Raw genomic sequence first — 20,264 nt, 5'->3', positions numbered from 1 at the left:
TCTTGGCTTCAGGTTGTCACAGTCAGAGCCTTGCAGCCGCCTGGGAAGTGAAGCAGCAGAGATGACATTTATCTCTTGCTCTCACTACTGCCTTCTTCATAACCAGGCCTTCCAAATAAATTCATACATATTTTTAAACCAGGGAAAACAAAACTATGTGCATAAAAAGTAAGCAATTTACATAATGCATTGAAAGTGCTAAGTGTGATGCGAGAAAAGCAAAGCATAGGGAAACCATAACTGTGAGTATCAGCAATGGGAATCCAGACTATTATTCGACATTTTAATCAGGATAATATTGGTAGTTTTGATGTTGAGTGAAAAGTGAGGCATATAATAGGTGCAGTGAAAAATGTTTAAAACTGTAGACTATGTGGAGCGTTCTGGGAAAGAAAGAAAGAGGAGAGAGAAATTGAGAGAAGGAGAGAGAGAGGGACGGATGGACGGAAGGAAGGAGGGAGGGAGGGAGGGGAAAACACACAAAAAGAAACGACAACTGTCTGCAAATCTGCAGTGCACTCTTTGAAAATCCCTTCAGGACCCCTCAGTCAGTAAGAAAAAGTATTTATTATTGAATCACTGATATATATTTGAAAAATGTTAGCATATAAGTTCTTAAAACATATATGTATAGCTATATAAATATATATATATATACATGCACACACAAATATAGTATGCACCTACACCATACAGTTGTGTGTGTGCATATTCTCACATAGCACAGTCTGGGAATATTTTGTGTGATGTGAGTGCAAAACATTTTTGACATATTTTTCTTTTTCTTATGGGTTCTAGGACTAGATTTGAATCTATAAATTTTAATATACATAAAAATGGAAATCATATTCATATCAATGTAATTCTACTAGTAACATAGTAATGAAATTTTAAAGTTTTAATGTAATGTAATCAGATAAAATATTAGTATAATATATAAAGTGGTTATTTGAATTTTAATGTAGTTCGCCCAGAATTATATAACTAGTAGCTGATTTGTGTCCTGTCTTTATAATTCTTGATATGAATAGTTTCTTTTAAATGTAAGTTCTAGAAACACTTTTTCATAGGCAGAAATTACAAAATTGCATATAGTAAAACAATAATGATGATTTTGCCATAGCATAAATATGAAAATTTCTTTTTCACTCTACATGAGCTGACAGCTTTTTCATTATATCCTAATCAGATCCTATCTTTCATTTGGCCATCAAATTTCATTAATTAAATTATTTAATTGTTTCCTTCAGTTTTCTGATAAAGTTTGCTATTCTCTTCAATAACTCTACTTATGTGTAATTTAGAAGCACAAAAGGGGCTAATTTCATCAAGACGATTAGCCCTCAGAGTTCTCTTTGTCAAAATGTTTTTCAGGCACTTGATTCATGTTATCAGTCTTAAAATTATCTAGATTGTGCCTTTTGCTAGTAAAAGAACTAATATTGATTTTCTGGGGAAAAAAGGTTTTAAAATGCTTAAATTAGTGTCATTTTAAAATAAAGATGCAAACTAATTTTATAATGTTTAAAATCAGATGTGTTATAATGTTTTATAATCAGAGCTCTAGGAACAAAAAGATTCCATGAATGCTTGGTTTTATACCAAGCAATAGAAAAGAAATTTTCAGAATAGTGTAATAGAATAATAGTGTAATAGTGTAAGCTCATTTCTTAAAAATGAGCTCTTTGCATCATTAACTTCACTCTTTGGAAAGTGAGGATCCTAGGAAATTATGCTGTTTTGTGATATCATGGTATTAAGATGATAATTCAAATTTTAAATATATAATGTAGAATAACTATAAAGCAAATTTATACCAAAAAAGGAAAATTTGCAATTCAGAGTCTTGAAGAGTCCAAGTTCTGTGTACATCAAAATTACTATAGATTTCATCATTATTTTTGTGCATAAAATAAATTTCTAAATTTATTTTAATTAAATCTATCAAATTAGAAAATAGTTCTTTTAAGATGTAGTTCTAAAAATATTCCCAATGTGTTTAGCATTTTCCTGAACTGGGAACATGGAGCTCAAACATGATAAACTGCTAATTTTCCAAGTCCTCAAGAAAGAACCAATGTACAGATAGAAATAGCTTTTTCTAATTTTGGATTACAAAATGTATTTAATGTTCATAAAATGATACAGTGGGAGCTGTAGCCTGTCAGAATGCTGCCCACGGTTTTCCTACAGGGTATACGCCCAGTCTCAGATCTTGTACTTTCCAGCTAGCTCTACATTCTTGTGTGACACAACTTGCCCCCAAGTAACAGCACCTGCTGTTTTACTGTGGCAAAGGCCAACCAACCTGTACTTACTGTGGCTTATGCATGCTCCAGTGGTTATGGTTGGTTGTCCCAGCCTGGCTGTCTCCATAACCAAGCTCATTGCAGGCTAACGGTGTTGTAGGCCTACACAGCCTGGTTTATCCCCAGTTCTAGCTCTCAGGCTCGTCAGCAGGAGCAGTGCCCAGAAAGGGATCCCCTAGAGCCCCATCTGGGGTCTCATGTATGTTCCCACTGTGGCACACACTGGCATGGCTCACCTCACCTTGGCATCCCCCAGCAGGTTCTGCAGCCTGGTGCAGCTGGTCTGTTCCCAGTTCCAGCTCATGCAGGTAGGAGCTGCAGGATAGTCTAACCCAGATAGCCCCTCGTCCTGGCCCTAATGTGAACTGGCTGGTGCAGCGGCTCAACCTGTCCTATCTTGCACTCTGTCCTGGTTTGCACATCTGCCAGTGGGTGCTCTGAACTTGCCCAACCTGGCCTGGCCCCAGACTTGACCTGTACGTATTCCAGGTAGTATTGTTTTTTTTGTTTTTTTTTTTTTTTTGGCAATTTTTTTTTTTATTGTTAATTATTTTGCATTATGTGACAGTTTCATAGGCTCTGGGTATCTCCCCCTCCCTCCCCCTCCCCTCCCCCCGGTGGATTCCTCCACCTTGATGCAGTATTACAGTTCAAATTCAATCAAGATTCTTTCATTGCAAACATATACCAAGCATAGAGTCCAGCTACTTATTGTCCAGATTGGTTGAACAGTTTCTTGGGGAGACCTTTTCTGGTCTGAAGTTTGAGCTGGCAGAATATCATCACAGTCTGTATATGAACTAAATTGAAATGTCAATGAGCTAATCATAGGTTGTGGCTAGGACTTGTTTTCCTTTTTTTTTTTTTTTTAATTTATTTTTTTTCTTTTTAATACACTGGTTACTCAAAACCATGTCAATTCCAGGTAGTATTGTTACATGGCCTGGTCTGGGCTGCTCCCAGCATTGATTCTTGTGCTCATTCTCAGGGACTGAGTCCTAACAAAAAAGTTCCCCTAGCTCCTCTATCAGATAAATTTCCTGTGGCAGATCTCATGTACACTAGTGGGTCCTTTGCCCAGCCTGAGAGCCAACCTCCTGTCCTGGAAGGAACAGCAGCCTTGCCCTACATACCACACCCATTCTTACTCTTACTGTTGGTTGCTAGAGAGCAGCCATCCTAGTCCACACCCAGACCCATGTCTAAACTAGTTCAATGGGTGCAAATTTAGCCCAGCCTGTCCTGTGCCTACCCTGGCTTTTGTGAGCACCAGCAGGTGCCAGAGTCTAGCCAAGTCTAGCACACCCTAGACCCAGTCCACACCCATGACAAATGAAACTGCAGCCATGTCTAACCCAGTTCACCACACCCATTCCAGCCTTCGCACTCATAGCATGAGTGTGCATGGATCCTGAGTAGGTAAGCAGGACTCCAAACTGGCATGGCACACCACCAGAGGACTGGAATCAGAGTGCTGTGGATTGCTCAAGGAAACAGGTCTGGAGATGTGTGGAAGGGGGATTGCTGAGTTAGAACGTGACAGGTGAGGAGTGACTTCTGGGGACTCCCATCAACATGGCTATTGCATTTACAGGTAAATGAGGGGGCTGAGACTGGATGGTTTAGAGGAAGAAAACCAGAGGACCTTTCAGGGCCAAACCAATATACCTGTCCACATGGGAGACATGAGCTGGAACTGTTGGTATCAACCACCACCTACCATCACCCACAGAAGCCATGCCAGGGGTGCCTGCCTGGCAGGACTTGACTAATAGACTCATATTTTCCTGTATTCATTTCTATCACCACAACTAAAAATTTGCATTCCTTTGGAGATGGTGTCCTGTCCTATACTTCTTGGATATATACTTCTTTCTTCTTCCTTTTATATTTACTTCCCTATAAAATGCATTTCATTTTAATGTTTAATATTAAAAATATTTTATTGCTCATGTCACTTAAATTGTGATAAATTTACACATTTTAAATAATGGGAACTCTTGCTGCAGAATGGCAAGGTTTATTGGGTACTTGTGTTAAAGACTTGCTTATAACTGGCTTATTAAAATATAAGGAGGTTCTGATAAAACTTGCCTAATGCTTCATTATTTAATTGCAATTTTCACTTGAGGAATTTAGAAAGAAAACAGTTGATGAGATTTGTTTTCTGTATCTCTACTTGCAAACTGAGGGAATAATAACATTTTGTTTGCTAATCCTTCTTCATTCATCTTTTGTTTGGTAGCAAAGAATTTTTAATTGGAAGTTTGTGAAGTAACCATTACTAATCCTCTTTGTAAATGTTATGTTTCTAACAGAAAATTATCCTTGGAACTGTTGTATGTTAGTCTGTTTTTTTTTTTATTTTACTTAAGTTTTGAATATTTTAAACCTTCATCACAAAGTTTCGTTTTATTAATTTCATGTCATTTTTTCTTTTTGTTTTCTTTCAAGGCCCTGTGGAATCCTACATGCACTGAAGGTTTTTTAAAAACAGTACATATTTCAACATAGGTTAAATAATCATTTGACCATAAGTAATGTATCTCTAATCTGTGACATGTTAAAAAATTATATGAAAATATATTTTCCGTCATTCGGTATGTCAACTATTTCTCAGATTATGTAATATGGAACTCTTTTGCAAATACTTCATATGGCTTACATTTGTAAACACTTACATACAATATTGATGAACAAAGATCCAAGTGAAATATTTCTGTTTTTCTTAATGGTTTTCATAAAATAGATGTATTTTTAAAAATTTCTATATGCAAGTATTCTAAAATGTAACATTCCACTTGGCAGTAAATATTCTCATTCCATGTCATTGTCTGTCTGTTGTGGTATTCATTTTGTGTCACCCTTTGCATGCATTTAGGTAAGTTTGAACACAGCACGTTTGTCTTCTTTCTCCTTTGTGGCACAATGCGTTTGGAAGAGCTCGGTGATATCTCTACGGTGTTTTTCCCTGTGTTTAAGCCAAAACGCAAAGTATTGTCTTCATATAGAATAAATAAGAATAGTTTCACTCTAACAGAAGCAAATAAAATCCTGGTCATATTTCTATTTAGTTGAAATGTTGTTATATCTGAATGCTGACCTCATATCAAAGAAAGTTTTTTGAATTTATCATAAAATGTGGCCCTCTCTTGGACTTGATATTGCTCCCTCATCTGTGTTCCCTGTTCACTTCCTTTCTGTGATAGTTCAACTCGAATTAGCAGAATGGAAAGTGACTGTCAGGCACTCCTGAATGTTACGATTTGGACTACCCCAATGAAAGGTTCAATGTCATGGGTATGGTAGGGGCGACAATAGCACAATAAAGCTATGGGGAGGAATACAGCTTTATTGTTTTCTTGTGTTTCATAATGAAAGTCATGGTTAATTATGGTTATTCATAGTATGTTATAAAATTAACTAGATTATTTAAATCATCATGTAACATTTAATATAAATAGCCAAATGCTGAGTGGAAGCTGTGGTATTGAATAAAACTATAATATATTTATTTACACAAAAATATTGCTTGTTCTCTCATGATTTTTTTTTCCATAAAAGAAGCCTGTTTTAATGATACAAAACTCTTTGTTTGTCTGGAGGTTTTCTTGGGTGTATTCTTTTACTCTTTTTTGTCTCTTTATTATCTTATATTTGAAATCTCTAAAAAATAAGTAATGAAAACTCCTTCCCCTTCAATAAAGCAGTCTCCTGCTAAAGGTTTTTTTGCCATTAATTAGAATGTTCAATATTATTCTGAAGAAGCAAGAATTAATCAAAGAAATTTTGGCTAGACTGTAAGAACAAAACTCTTCTTGGAATGTGAAGTAAGGAAACAACAGAACACATTTCTTCAGAAGCAGCAAACCAGAAATTTCTAATGCTCGTATAAAAAAATACTAATCAACTACCTCACAAGGTACAATTTGAAGATTGTTGCTTAACACCAGAAAAGTATTTCAGCATTGTCCTTGAAAACCCCTTCCTTGGGCCCGGCGGGCGTGGCCTAGCGCTAAAGTCCTCACCTTGAAAGCCCCGGGATCCCATATGGGCGCCGGTTCTAATCCCGGTAGCTCCACTTCCCATCCAGCTCCCTGCTTGTGGCCTGGGAAAGCAGTTGAGGACGGCCCAATGCATTGGGACACTGCACCCGCGTGGGAGACCTGGAAGAGGTTCCAGGTTCCCGGCATCGGATCGGCACACATCGGCCCGTTGCGGCTCACTTGGGGAGTGAAAACATCGGATGGAAGATCTTCCTCTCTGTCTCTCCTCCTCTGTGTATATCTGGCTGTAATAAAATGAATAAATCTTTAAAAGAAAAAAAAAAAAGAAAACCCCTTCCTTTTCCACTTGTTCCTCCCTTTCTATCTGTTTCTTGCTTCTTTCCTTAAGAAGTCAATGCTGAAAATACTGCAGTAGATATGTTTGCAGGTCAGTAATTCTAATTTCAGGGAAATATTTACATACTTTACCATAATGTTTATAACATAATCTGTTCCTTTCACTAGTAAATGTGTTTTTCAAGTATTTGATTGCCAAAATTGGAAAAAAAAAATAGGCGTCATCTTTGTTTTGTTACTGTTTTTAAAAGTTTTGAGAACTACTTTAACTATTGCACTGTGTTCCAGGCATGCAAAAGTAAGATTGGTAATTATGTCCTGGAGGGAGATAGGTGACATCAGCGTGTGCCCAAGTGTTCTAACTGGGTATAACATTTGTATTCATGGATCAAAGGAAAAGTTATGCTCTGTGATTATGTTTGCAGGCTCATCTAAAATACTCACATATTCAGAGTTCAGTAGCTCTGAATAAGAGATTGGACAAAGTTGGTTATTTTATTTTTTACAAGAGGAATCTACAATGTGTCATTTTCTTCCCCAAATATATTTGAAAATATGTCTAATAAAAACATGTATCCTTTATTATGTTTACCTGAGACTAGAAGCAGGAGTTTTCAGATTTTAGAAAAAAGATGTTTCTGTTTTATTTGTGTGTATGTCTCTTTCTAGGAATTTTTAAACAGCCTTTTCCTATCTAATTTCTTAGGTAAGCATGTCTTCTCAACAGTAATTCAAGAAGTAACTTGATGCTCATTTTGTATTGGTTATCACCAGGTGATATGGTAGCATTTTTAAAAAACAAGTGAAATAGCAACACAAAATGAAAAATTTCGAACTTTTATCATTTTTTTCTTTTATATGGTTGAAACAAGTCCACGTATCACTGAATAGGTTGGCATACAAGTCTTTCCTTGAAAGGAACCGTTATTTTTAGTATTTATGAAGATCAAGAACTGTAAGAACATCCTGGCTGGTGGGCATCTTGCTGTGGTGGGTCAAACAGCTATTGGGAATGTCCAATCCCAGTTTGGAATACTCTTTAGAGTCCTAGATATATTGTTTCTATTTCGGCTTCCTACAGATGCGTGTGGGAAGGACATCTGGATGAGTTACAAGCTCCCAGCCTCAGCCTATCCCCGCTCTAGATGTCACACACATTTGGGCAGACCCAGTGAATGGAACATCTTTGTCTCTATTTTCCTTTCAAATCTCTCTCTGTGTGTCTCTTTTTTAAAGGCCCGGCCTAGTGGCCTATTGGCTAATGTCCTTGCCTTCCATGCTCCAGGATCCGATATGGGTGCTAGCTCATGTCCTTGAGGCCCTGTTTCTCCTCCAACTCTCTGCTTATGGAGAATGGCCCAAAGCCTTGGGACCGTGCACCTGTGTGGGAGACCTGCAGGAAGCTCCTGGTTCCTGGCTTCAGATAGGCTCAGCTCCATTCATTGCAGCCAGTTGGGGAGTAAAGCAGCAGATGGAGGATTTTCCTGTCTATGAATCTGCCTTTCAAACAAAAATAAATAAATCTTTTTTTTTATTTTTTAAGAAATGCATTGTTGAGTTTTAATGAAAATGAATACTCTCTAACTGGTGAGCTAATGCAATGAATAAGAGGGTCACATCAGACAGGCACCAGTAAGAGATCTTCACTGATATCCATTATCATGAGACCTTTCAGAGGCACTGGCAGTTATAAAAGCTCAGATGAAGCAGTCTGAGATCCTGTGCCTAGCTCTCTGGGACCTTTCATCCTAGCTGGACATCCACTCTGATCTACTTTAGCAGATCATATCATGGAGAGAGGCTTTGTGGGATTAGTTCATACAGCAAAGGGAAACTTCTTTTTCTATCTCATCAATGTGTCATTTTCCTTAGAATCATCCACTTAAGTCAATAGGCTTAGGTTCCTTTAGTCAAGTGACTTCTGGACCTGGGGAATAGCATAAAAGTTTCTGGAAGTAAGAATGCTTTATCTTTGAAAAAATATTAGTCTGCCTAAAGGTTCAGTATCGCATTGACTCAGAGAAGGCAGGAATTTATCTTCCTTCATTTCTTTCTGGAAAATCACTTGCTCTCTTCTTCTCCTTGCTGCGTTCTATCATTCACTCCAAAAATGATAGGAAATGATGGGAAATAAGACATCAAGAGCTACACATATATAAATGTGTAGATTATAGTTCTAAACATTTATTTATTTTTATTGGAAAGGCAGGTCAGATTTGTCAAGAGGAGAGACAGACAGAAAGATCTTCCACCCACTGGGTCAATCCATAAATGACCACTTTGGCTGGAGCTAAGCCAATCTGAAGCCAGGAGCCAGGAGTTGGTTCAGCTGGTTCTCCATTCTGGATACTGGGTGCAGAGGACTTGGGTCATCTTCCAGTACTTTCCCATTGCCACAACCAGGGAGCTGGATGGTAAGTGGAGGAGCCGGTACATGAACTGGCAACCTATGGGATGCCAGTGCTTGAAAGATAAAGATTTAGCCAGTGAGCTATCACATTGAGCCCAAATGTGCATATTATATTTTAAAAGTATACATTTTAAAAACTTTTATACTTGCTATTCATGCAAAATTCATCCTGTTTGGAACAATAATCCACTGAACTCATTAGAGCAGAATATCTTCCTTTTTGCTTATGTTTCTTTTCTCCTAATTTTCCATATTTCTTATTTTATATTTTAGTGAAACTAGATGCCTTATCTGAACATATCTAATATCTATCTTTGGTGAAGGGATTATAAAATATATATTGCTTTTTTCTGCTTTGTAAATAGCAAAAATATGGTAGAACAATTCTCATAAGATGCTGAATCCAGAACTAATGGCCTGATTTGTCTGTTCTGCTTTGTCAAAGCCCACCTATGTTATTTCTGCCCTCCAGTCCCGGTGCCCTTGCCCACATCAGTTTCCTAAGTTGTAATGCAGTCTAGTTTCTCTAAGCTTGTTTATAGAAAGAGAAAATCAAGTGCCATGTGTCCATGTTCCAACATTTTCCCTATCTTCTCTGGACACCGTGGTATCTGTTGTCTCTACATCACTCTGCAGCACAATAATGCCAATACTTTTGTCTTTTACTATATTTGTCAGGTGTTGTTCTAAATGGTTTATGTGTTTTGAATATTACAGTCTTCACAAAACCCAGTGATGCAAGCATTGTTACTCTTACTAAACAAATATACTGCTTGATGGAGAGATATCACAGGTGTGTCATCTTGAGGTGTACCACTTTCCAAAAACAGATGATTCTGAAATAAAGAATTTCATTTGATTTTCATTAGGGGTCATACTAGTATAATCATTATGAGCAATGAAAGGCATTGTTTTTTTTTTAAAGATTTATTCATTTTATTACAGCCAGATATACACAGAGGAGGAGAGACAGAGAGGAAGATCTTCCATCCGATGATTCACTCCCCAAGTGAGCCACAACGGGCCGATGTGTGCCGATCCGATGCCGGGAACCTGGAACCTCTTCCAGGTCTCCCACGCGGGTGCAGTGTCCCAATGCATTGGGCCGTCCTCAACTGCTTTCCCAGGCCACAAGCAGGGAGCTGGATGGGAAGTGGAGCTACCGGGATTAGAACCGGCGCCCATATGGGATCCCGGGGCTTTCAAGGCAAGGACTTTAGCCGCTAGGCCACGCCCGCCGGGCCATGAAAGGCATTGTTATTTGGGGTCGGCACAATAGCTCAGTTAGCTAATCCTCTGCCTACAAGTACTGGTAATTGATGACAGTGCTAAATATGAGCCCAAGCAGCCTTGATTCCAGTTCATACTTTATACCAGAATTAACCACTTTATATTGCTTCCACCTATGTTTTTTAAAATAGTCATTTTTTGAAGGTTGATTAATGGAATTAGGAAGACACATAGTGAGACATCTCTTCGCTGGTTCACACCTCAGATGACTGTAGCAGATAGGTCAGGACCAGGCAGAAGCCTGGATTATATCTAGGTCTCTTGTCTGAGGCAGGGGGCCAGCTACTTGCATCATCTGCTGCTGCCTTACTAAGCATATTAGCAGGGAGCTGGATCAGAAACAGAGCAAATGGTACACAAACTGGATCTCATTTGAGATACCCAAGTTACAAGCAGCAGCTTACTCACTGTGCCACAATCCAGGCCCTTCCCTTCCACCAAAAGAACAGAGTAAAATGTATCTGTATTGGAAAGTAGACTAGAAGCAACAATCCCAAAGATAATTGTCTTACATTATCATGTATTTATTTCTTGCTTTAACTATACATTTGTTACTGATCAGCAAGCAACAGTTTACCATGTTCCCTCACCATAAATCTTAGGGAGAGGGAGAAATCATCGTGTGTTATGTTGTCCTTTCTGAGACACAGAGAGAACATCACAGATTGTCCACTGTGTCTTAAAATAATGTTTCTATTCATATTTCTTTGGCCAAAACAGCGCCTTGTGTAATTACAGTTAGCTAGCCCGGTGAGTAGAATAGAAACAATCAATAATGTGACCCCCAAATGACAAAATTAAATGCAGTCAAATAGCACTAATGTGTGCTTCAGGTATTGCTTTTCCTCTGGATTAATATCATTTTTATTAAAATGTGAAAATTATACCTTTTCAAGTATTCTGTTACTGACACTTTAAAAACTTCAGAAACTGTGATACTACTTGTTTGGGGCTATAAGTGAACATCCCCTTTCAAAGTCTTGTGTAGCATGCAAATTTTCAGTTTCAGTAACTCAGTCTTTCAAGTGATTCTATTTAAAGATATTTCTGTTTGTAATGACTAAACTATTAGTTGGCCTAGAGTTTGTGGATATTATTACAGTAACACTTTGCTTCAAATAATCACATTTGGTGATGTAAACATTCATGTATTTTTTAGAGAGAAGGGGAGATGCATACATACATACACTCCGACACCCAAGGAAAGAGAAATGAGAGAAACTCTGATTGACAGAGTGCTCCTCTGAATGCTTGGGCACATTCCTGGATGGCCAGACCAAAGCCAGGGGAGAACCTCATCTACATCTTCTGTCTGGGCAGCCTGGGCTGGATTTGTTGAGCTGTCACCAGTACCTCCCCGTCAGCATTAAGAGGCAGCCAACGTCAGGAGCTAGATTAATGTATTATGATGAGGGGTGCAGATGTGTTAACTGGCATATCAACTGCTGTGCCAAGCAACAACCCCTGACAACACTTTTACTGTTTTTTTAAGCATGAGAAAATTATGTGCAATGTGAAACGTACCTTCTCATAAACATATTTATGTTAGCAAAATTTGAATTTAACTTTTAGTTTCTTGATTTTTAGAATTGTCTTGTGTACTCATATTTGTGCACCAGATAAGAAATGCTACCATATCAAGCACCTCTTGAGTATCACAGTTACATCTGATGTTTCCCAGTCTGTAAATTTGCTGAGTTATGTTACTGATTTTGCATATAAAAATGATACATTTATTGTCTTTTTATATGAGCAATCATGCTATATTACAAACCAACTTAATATTTTCAATGCCATCAAACATTTAAGAAGTACTGTAACTTTAAGAAAAATAAACCATTCATGAAATATTTCTAAGGTACATAAAAATATGTAAAGATAAATATTAAACTTGAAAGACTGTCATACTGCCAAACTAGCAAAATATATTAAATTCTGAAAATCATAACAATATTGGTGAATGGGAATGGTAGAGTGCAGTTAAGATTTTTCTATTGTCACCACAGTGAGTCAATGATTGCCTTGTGTAAATAACCAGTTGATATATAAGTATCTACCTTTAGTTATATGTGTAGTTTTCATATATATACATATACATGTATATATACATATATATACACATATATGTTAAATGACTTGAAATCAGTAAAAATAAATATCATTTCTTATATATTTATCTAAGTGTGCACTGAGTAAATATATATATGCAGGAGCTTGTGTAGGTGCTAAGTAAAATAATTTTGTAGACTCTATGGAATTTATGAGATTTATAATTTATAGGCCCTATCATTATCACAACTCTATAGATAAAAATTCAAGGATTTATAAAGTCTAACGGAAAATACTAAAGCCTTCAGAAATAATGAGTATCCCTGTGAGTCTGACAATGGAAATCAAACTCTTTAGCATCAGACTGCACATTTCCATAAGTTACAGTGCTGTAAGAAGAGTGATTTCCCATACCTGCATGATATGAAAGGCAATGGTGTTTGTGATATATTGCCAGGTAGTTGGAGATAAGATGTACAGTTAGTACTTCCATGGTCAATCAATACCAACTCTTTGATCCAGACTATGATAATAAAAAGAGGGATTAAAACAAAAAAAGACAATAGACAGCATTGATTACATTTTGGTAGCTTAATTATATTTTAGATTTGTGGCTGCTGAGAATGAATGAATTTGAATTTCAGTTTATCGTGTTATGTCTATATTTCTGAGCTACTACATTGAGGTATTTTAAATTTAATTTTTTTTCCCTGAGATGAACTAAACGTGACGGAGACTGAAATATATTTTTATTACTGACTACATCTGCTGGTGAAGACCTGAATAAACAAAGAACAAAACTAGATTACTGTGCTGCTTCTAATATCATCACCTGCTAATCAAATCTGGAAATTCTTAAAATAAAATTTAAAAAATGTTGGCTTAGACCTGTTCTAGCCATCTGAGTCCAAAGGAAAGATCTATGTCATCTCTGATTTCTGTGCAGGCTTTGGTGCAATAGTAGGTGCAAATGCTACATATTTATGGTCCTTTGACAGGCACACATGAGGATTAAAAATAGCAGGATTTCAGCCTGCAAAACCTTATTATCCAGTATATGGGATAACCATTTTTAGCTGAATCCAGGGTCCTCTGTATAGCAATATGATTACACTGCAGAGTCTCTGTTCATCCTGCATGTAATTGAAATGGAGCTGATGTGCCTTTCCAGTGCTCTCTCTGCCCTGTGTTTCATGGAACCATGCTATGTTGCTAAGTTTTACAAAAATGCTCATCATTGTTAATCATGAGCTAGCAGGTGAATCTTTCTAGATCATTGATTTTTCATTCAAAAAGGTTTTTTTATTGCATACTGTGCACCTGAGATAGACACTTTTACAAGTAGTGTTTAAAAAGGATTAGACTAGAAACTACCAAGGATTGGTGGATATTAAGATGTGTTTAAATCTTTCTTCTGAATCCCTGAGTGCAATGCTTAAATCACCTTACTTTTGTGGCCCAGCATTTGATGAAGTATAAATGAAAATGACAAGAAACTCCAGACTCATAGATTTTTATCTCTAGTCCAAGAAGAGGGAATAAAAGATAGTATATGAAACTTTGAATCTAAAATAGAAGATACTGTAACAGGAATCATCTATCTTAGTGGAGATATCTTTAAAAAGAGAAATTTTTCAGTTACCGTTATTCCTCACACAAGATATCCCATAAGACAGAAACAGTACTAAAGGTATATATATTTTTCTTTCTAAATGTTCATGAATTCAGTTTATAATGTACTCTAAAATTTATAAGTATTTAGTTAGATTCAAGTATGATAAAAATTAAACTTATTTTGTAAATATTAGTTAATATGTTATAAGTGCTATGTCTTAATTCTTATTACTTTCTGTGAAGAGAAATAGAATATAGTGTTTTCATTCCTAGGAAGATTAATTTAGAGGCTTTCATTGACCATGAGTAATTGTAATTTCTTCTAAGTGCTTCTAAATTTCTTTAGTCTGACTTTGTTTATTGCAAGTAGAAAATTTTTCTAAGAAGGAGATATTGAGATTATTTTACATGAACTGTAATATTTAGCTTAACGTTTCAACTCATAATTATGTTGCCCTCTATGGCTTTTCTAAATGTTAATTTTACACAAATATCTACAATACACACAGAGACCTGTATACAACACACACGTATGTATGCATTTACTTTTCTCAATTTGTTGTCATGTATTAGCGGCAAAGGCATTACCTGAACTGTCCACTTTGAATGGAGCATTAAGAAAAACTATACTTTAAATGACATAATAAAAACGAGCTTTTCAGGGTGGGTTATATCAACAGACACTCAGAATTGTTTCTACCTGGTAGAAAATTCCAAAGCAAGTATTAAAAAAAGTTAGACTTCCAGACATTGGTTAACTCGAGTACATTTTCCTTTTTCTTTTTTTTTTGCTGTAGTAACATATTGCTTTATTTTTTTCTTTAATTGTTTTCTTTTTTATTATTTTATGATACAAGTTAATAGCCACTAGGTTCTCCTTTCCCCCTCCCCAAATTCTCTCCCTTCCCCTCTCTTCTCCCCTCCAGTCTTACAATGGTTATCTCTCATGAATTTTCATAAGTCCATCATGCTGCCACCAAGGTGTCTCCCAACAGTGCAGGAGATTATCAGTCTTTTTGTTGTGAGTCCGTCTTTGGATTGCATGCATGAGGACTTCTCTCTGTTTCCACCTGTGAACATTTTGATTTCTGCCACGTGTCATTCCAAAGGATGATTAGACAGTGTCTAAAGACGTTTTTTGGATGTCATTGGAGAGTACCATTGGCATCTTATGAGCAAAGGCCGGGAATGTTGCTGAATACCTTGCAGAAGAGCTCTTTCCAGCAAAGAGTTGAACAGCATAGCATGGCCAGTGAAGGCTGCAGAGAACAGCTGCAGGGTTGGGAACAACAAAAAAGCTGGCCTATGCCTGCCAAGGTCATAGCCGGCAGAACTCAGGATTCAGTAATTCTAGAGCAGGCTCATTTTTCAGTTGGTAATTTTGAATGAATGATGTTATAATATCCCAATGGCTCTTGGCAGAAAAATGGTTTCCCAGGCCTGAGAAATGGTAGTTGTTAGAACCTTGAAATCTTTCTTGGTAACTAATATGTTTTGTAGCATTTTTCTAAAAAGCAGCAAAGCACTTGCTTACTCTCTGGTAGCATAACCTTTTGTTTTGGGAACTAAAATGTCAGTCTTGTAAACTTCACCTCTCTTTTTAAGAGAACAGTCTGTTATAAAAGTATTTTTATTTGTGGCATACTGGCTTTTATCTGTTTTGTTCACATATAACTTTTATCATCTAGTTAACCTTTATTATGAGAGTGATAAAACAAAAAAAAAAAAACATGTATACATGACACAGTTTCTATGTAAATCAGAAAATTGAAGTGTTGGAAACCAGTTTGATTACCCCACAAAATCAAATAAATTTTCAAATTTAATTTTCAGAAACAAATTCTAATTTATTATCACATTTTATACTAAGGCAAAAAGAGAGATCTCTTCGATCAATAAACACTGGATTTTTCTTGCAAGCTATATTTAGTTAAAAGTCACTGACCACTAACTTCTTGGCAAGGCATTGCATAAATTATCTACCCTAGAAATACTTTAAACTGTAATAGTTTTCAAATTAACTGAAAATTAAATACGAGGTAAGGAGAGACTCAGACTCCATTTCCCTTGCCATTCATTTGATATGTAAATTATAAATACATGAGTACATGCATATATATGTCTATATTTTCTAAAGTTGAGAATCTATATTATTTAATTTAACAAATACAGATGCTCCTCAATTTATGATGGGTTTGTATCATGATAAACCCATTATAAAATACCATTAATTAAAACTGTATTTAATATACCTTATTCCCTGTATGTCATAGCTTAATGACACAGTGTACTTGTAGAGTGTCAGCTGTTTGTGTTCATGATCATGTGTCTGAATGGGATCTGTGACGCACTGACCCTGCTCAGTGGTGCCGGAGGCTGTCATGTACATATTACTGGTCCAAGAAAAGATAAGAATCCAGGTCTGGTTCTTCTTCATATGTATGTCTTACGCACTACTGCAAAGTTGAAAACATGTAAGCCCAAACATTGTCAGTGTGGAACATCCATGTTTGCATTTAAAAAAAAAAAACAAATGGAATTATATACAGAGAGAACTTTATAGTAAACCTCATTTTTTGGTCTTTCACTGAATAATTTGTACTGAAAGTTTCAGGAATCCTTTTTACCTGAGAATTTTCAGCTAAAAGGCAACAGATATTTTTTTAAAACTTGTTGTGTTGTATATCCACATGATTTTTGCAATTACCCTCTTGATAAGTCAAAATCATAAAGTTCAAGAATTGTCATAAGAAGTTCTTAATTTTTTTTTCTGGGGCCCGGCACGGTAGCTTACTGGTTGGGCTCTTGCCTTGCATGCACCAGGTTCTCATATGGGCGCCAGTTCTGATCCCAGCAGCCCGCTTCCCATCCAGCTCCCTGCCTGTGGCCTGGGAAAGCAATCAAGGAAGGCCCAAAGCCTTAGGACTTTGCACCCACATGGGAATCCTGGAGGAGGCTTTTGCCTCGTGGCTTCGGATTGGAGCAGCTCTGGCCATTGCAGCCGCTTAAGCAGTGAATCAATGGACAGATCTTCCCCCATTCTCTCATTCTCTCTGTATATCTGACTTTCCAATGAAAATAAATAAATCTTCATTTTTTTTCAATTGCTCTCTGTGTTTCCTCTTTGCAAAAGTATGACTACACAATTTGATAAATGTTAATTTTTTGGATAAATAGGTTTTTAAGTGAAATAAGTCAGTCATGATTTTTGCAAGTTACTCCTTTTAGGTCTTTTTATACAGGACCTATTTGAAAGCATATAATTTCTGTGTTTCAGTTATAACTTATTTGTTTAATATGTGCCTACATGAAACAAAATTTTATACTACATTTGCGGAGTAATAATATATGCTTCAGAGTGAGAATATTATGAACTGATAAAAAATGTCAGTCTTTCTCTGAGTACCATTTTATTATTGTAAGAACAAATTGGTAGTTAACGTTTTTAAAAGCATTGGGTCTCAGCAATCAATTAATTGACTTTATAATTCAATTTATTCAATCATTTTATTTACACTTACGTTACTTTTTCTACAGTATTTCTTATGGTATTAAGTGTCAGAAGAAGCCAGAGGAATTCTTAACCTTGGCTCATTCTAAGTAGCTGATAAAATTGGTCAAGTTGGTATAATATCGATGGTTATTTTACATGGATAATGCTTTTGGCTTCCACTTAATGTGGGATTGAATAAAACATGCTCAGTTGGAAACAAATGATGCGTTTCTCTGTAAATCCTGGAGCAACATTCACCTAGTGAAATGTGAAAACATTATTTTATTATGATGGCTTTTAAATTAGTACTTACATGTAGAGAGTGAGCAGTCTGTTTATGAGAAGATAAAGAACACTCCTTAAAAGATGAAACAAGTTATTTGGACGAAGGCAATTTGATAGAGTTGGCGAAAGACTAAAGTAATTCAGTCACTCAGGGTAAGCACTTATGTTAGGGCATGTTCAGCATGAGTGCTTACATTTTTGAGATACATAGATCAACACACACAAACACACAGAGCAAAAGATGGGGTGGGAGAAGACAAGGAGAGAAAGGGCCAGGAAGCTATGCAGTGATATTTAAATTACTACTCTCTGTATTGGAATGTTGTGAATTCTCTGTTACTTATGCCTCTTTTCTTTTTCCCCAAGATCAATGCATACATATGTTGTATGCCAAGGAATGAAATTTAGTTTTCAAATAATACATGAAGAATAAATTTAAGAACAGATTAAGTTAAATACTGATGCTTCTTGAGCTATTTGGCTCCAGTTAGCTCCAGACTCTGCTAAGAACCATCCAGTAAATCCTGTTTTCATTATGGGTGAAATTTAAGTCTTTTTACACTTTGGCCTACATTCCTACCAACCTTTTTATTACACTATTTGTTTGTTTGTTTGTTTGTTTTACTTCCCTCTCATGCCTAGGTATCTATTTATTACCACTTTGTTTCTATTAAGCAAATACAGTCCTCAGCCTGTGGGATATGGTCTTTCTGCCTGAAATTGTCTTCAATGAGTTATCTCTGTCTTCAAGAATCATCTTGAAAAATCATTTGTGCTCTAAATAAGATTATAAGTATCTGTCTCATGTTTCCTATTTTGCTTCCATGTCTATTATTTCTCCTTAACACTTGTCAATGTCTAACATACTGGTTATTATGTATATTTTTTCTGTCTCCTCATTTGAATATAGAGGTAATGATAATTCTGCAAAAACAGATGTAGGTAAACTGACAAAACTGCTTGTGTCCACAGGAAACTTCCCCCTACACCATCCACTGTGTAAACTTCTCATCCTGCATAAAATCAAAAATCTAAAAGCCTTACTTTGAGTGCAATGTATGTGATTGGAACCCTGATTGTGTTTCCAGCTGCAAAGGGGGTCTTTATTTGTCATGCCCTCACATACCAGCCTCATTGCTGGAACAAATTAACCCTATCTAGGACATTTGTACAAGATGTTCCGTTCTTCTTACAGGTTTCCCCTTATCAGTGCTGTTCTGCAGAGTTTTGTAATTAAGATGAGAGCATAAATATAATCTGCTCAGAATAACCATGCCTTGTCTCTGAATTCAAAGACATTTTTCTGAAGAGTCTTATCTCTCTAATATGGCCCAGGTTTACGTGTCATCATTAAGATCAATCCACATCCAATATTTTCTTGGATGTTATCAATGGATTCGTTTATCCTCTGTTTCTCTGGCACAGATAGCAGGGCTTCTGTCTTATTCATTAAACAGTTGTAAGCAGCTGGAGTGCAATTTATTCTATTATAAGTGTTCAGTAAATATATTTTAACATTAAAAACTGAATAAAAATTAAAAAGTATATAAATAAATACATTAAATAAATGAAACAACTTTTTGTCAACAATTACTAAATGAGATTGCCAAGTGTTTAAAAGAAAAAACATAGTATTCCTTTGTAATTCTAGTGAAATAAGAACCTACGGATACATCATTTTATAGTGATTTCTGGCTTACCAAAGTCCCGCTAGGAAGACCTGGGTCGAGTTCCAGAATCCTGACCAATGCCGGGTTCTTCCCTGTCTCTCCTGGATATTTGGTGAGGAACCAGTGGAGGAAAAAGCTCCCTGTTCATCTCTGTGTTTTTTTCTTTTAAGTAAATAAAAAAAAAAATACATGTTATAAAATTCAAGGAGACTCTGTTACCAGGAACAACTTCCTCAACTTGTGCAAGTCTCCATTTTCTTCCTGAAAAAAAAAAATGGGGCATAATGTCTAAGTCAGGAGATACATCTAAAAGTCACTCAATGATGTATGTGAAATACCATAAGAATGACATGACTAAGTAAGGAAATCTCTTGGAAATATTTCAGAGTTGTAGAGAATATTCAGACCAGGCATTTAAAATAAATCATTCTTTATTCATGCGTCCAATTTGTTCAATCAAAGTTGAAAGGCTTCTGTTTCCTGGAAAGATGTTATGTGTGTACCGATTTTCAAAATTAGGTTTCTTTTGAAGCGAGGTCTGTAAATAAGCCTTTAACCGGCACTGCAAGAACTACTGTGTCATTGGCTTATGCAAGCATTTCCTGGAAAGGATGAATTCAGAACTCCATCTTATGTTTCTAATTGAGATAAATCTCAATTGAGGAAAGCACTTTTCCAAATGAACAACAAGAGACAGGGGAGTTTTTGAAACTACATGAAATAGCCAAGGCTCTGACAAAAGAGAAAGAACACGGGAAATGACAAAATAAATGTAAGATAACTAGAGGGACTGTTGGTGCA

At 36.3% G+C, this 20,264-nt stretch overlaps 1 protein-coding gene across 2 annotated transcripts in view; it reads left to right on the top strand.

Moving 5' to 3' along the window:
• The window catches only part of CCSER1 (coiled-coil serine rich protein 1), a 1,128,290-nt gene that overhangs the window by 613,297 nt on the left and 494,729 nt on the right, over positions 1-20,264 (top strand). The window contains exon 10 of one of the 2 annotated variants that reach the window (XM_058667043.1): positions 4,764-5,245. The exons of the other annotated variant lie outside the window; for it this stretch is intronic. Coding sequence (XP_058523026.1) covers positions 4,764-4,823 — 60 coding nt within the window. The 3' untranslated portion in view covers positions 4,824-5,245. Of the gene's footprint in view, positions 1-4,763; positions 5,246-20,264 lie in introns of those variants that run through there. 2 annotated transcript variants of the gene reach the window in all.

The sequence above is a fragment of the Ochotona princeps genome, chromosome 7 (assembly GCF_030435755.1).
Source record: "Ochotona princeps isolate mOchPri1 chromosome 7, mOchPri1.hap1, whole genome shotgun sequence".
Taxonomy (NCBI): Eukaryota; Metazoa; Chordata; class Mammalia; order Lagomorpha; family Ochotonidae; genus Ochotona; species Ochotona princeps.
This window is presented reverse-complemented; position numbering and strand designations above follow the sequence as displayed.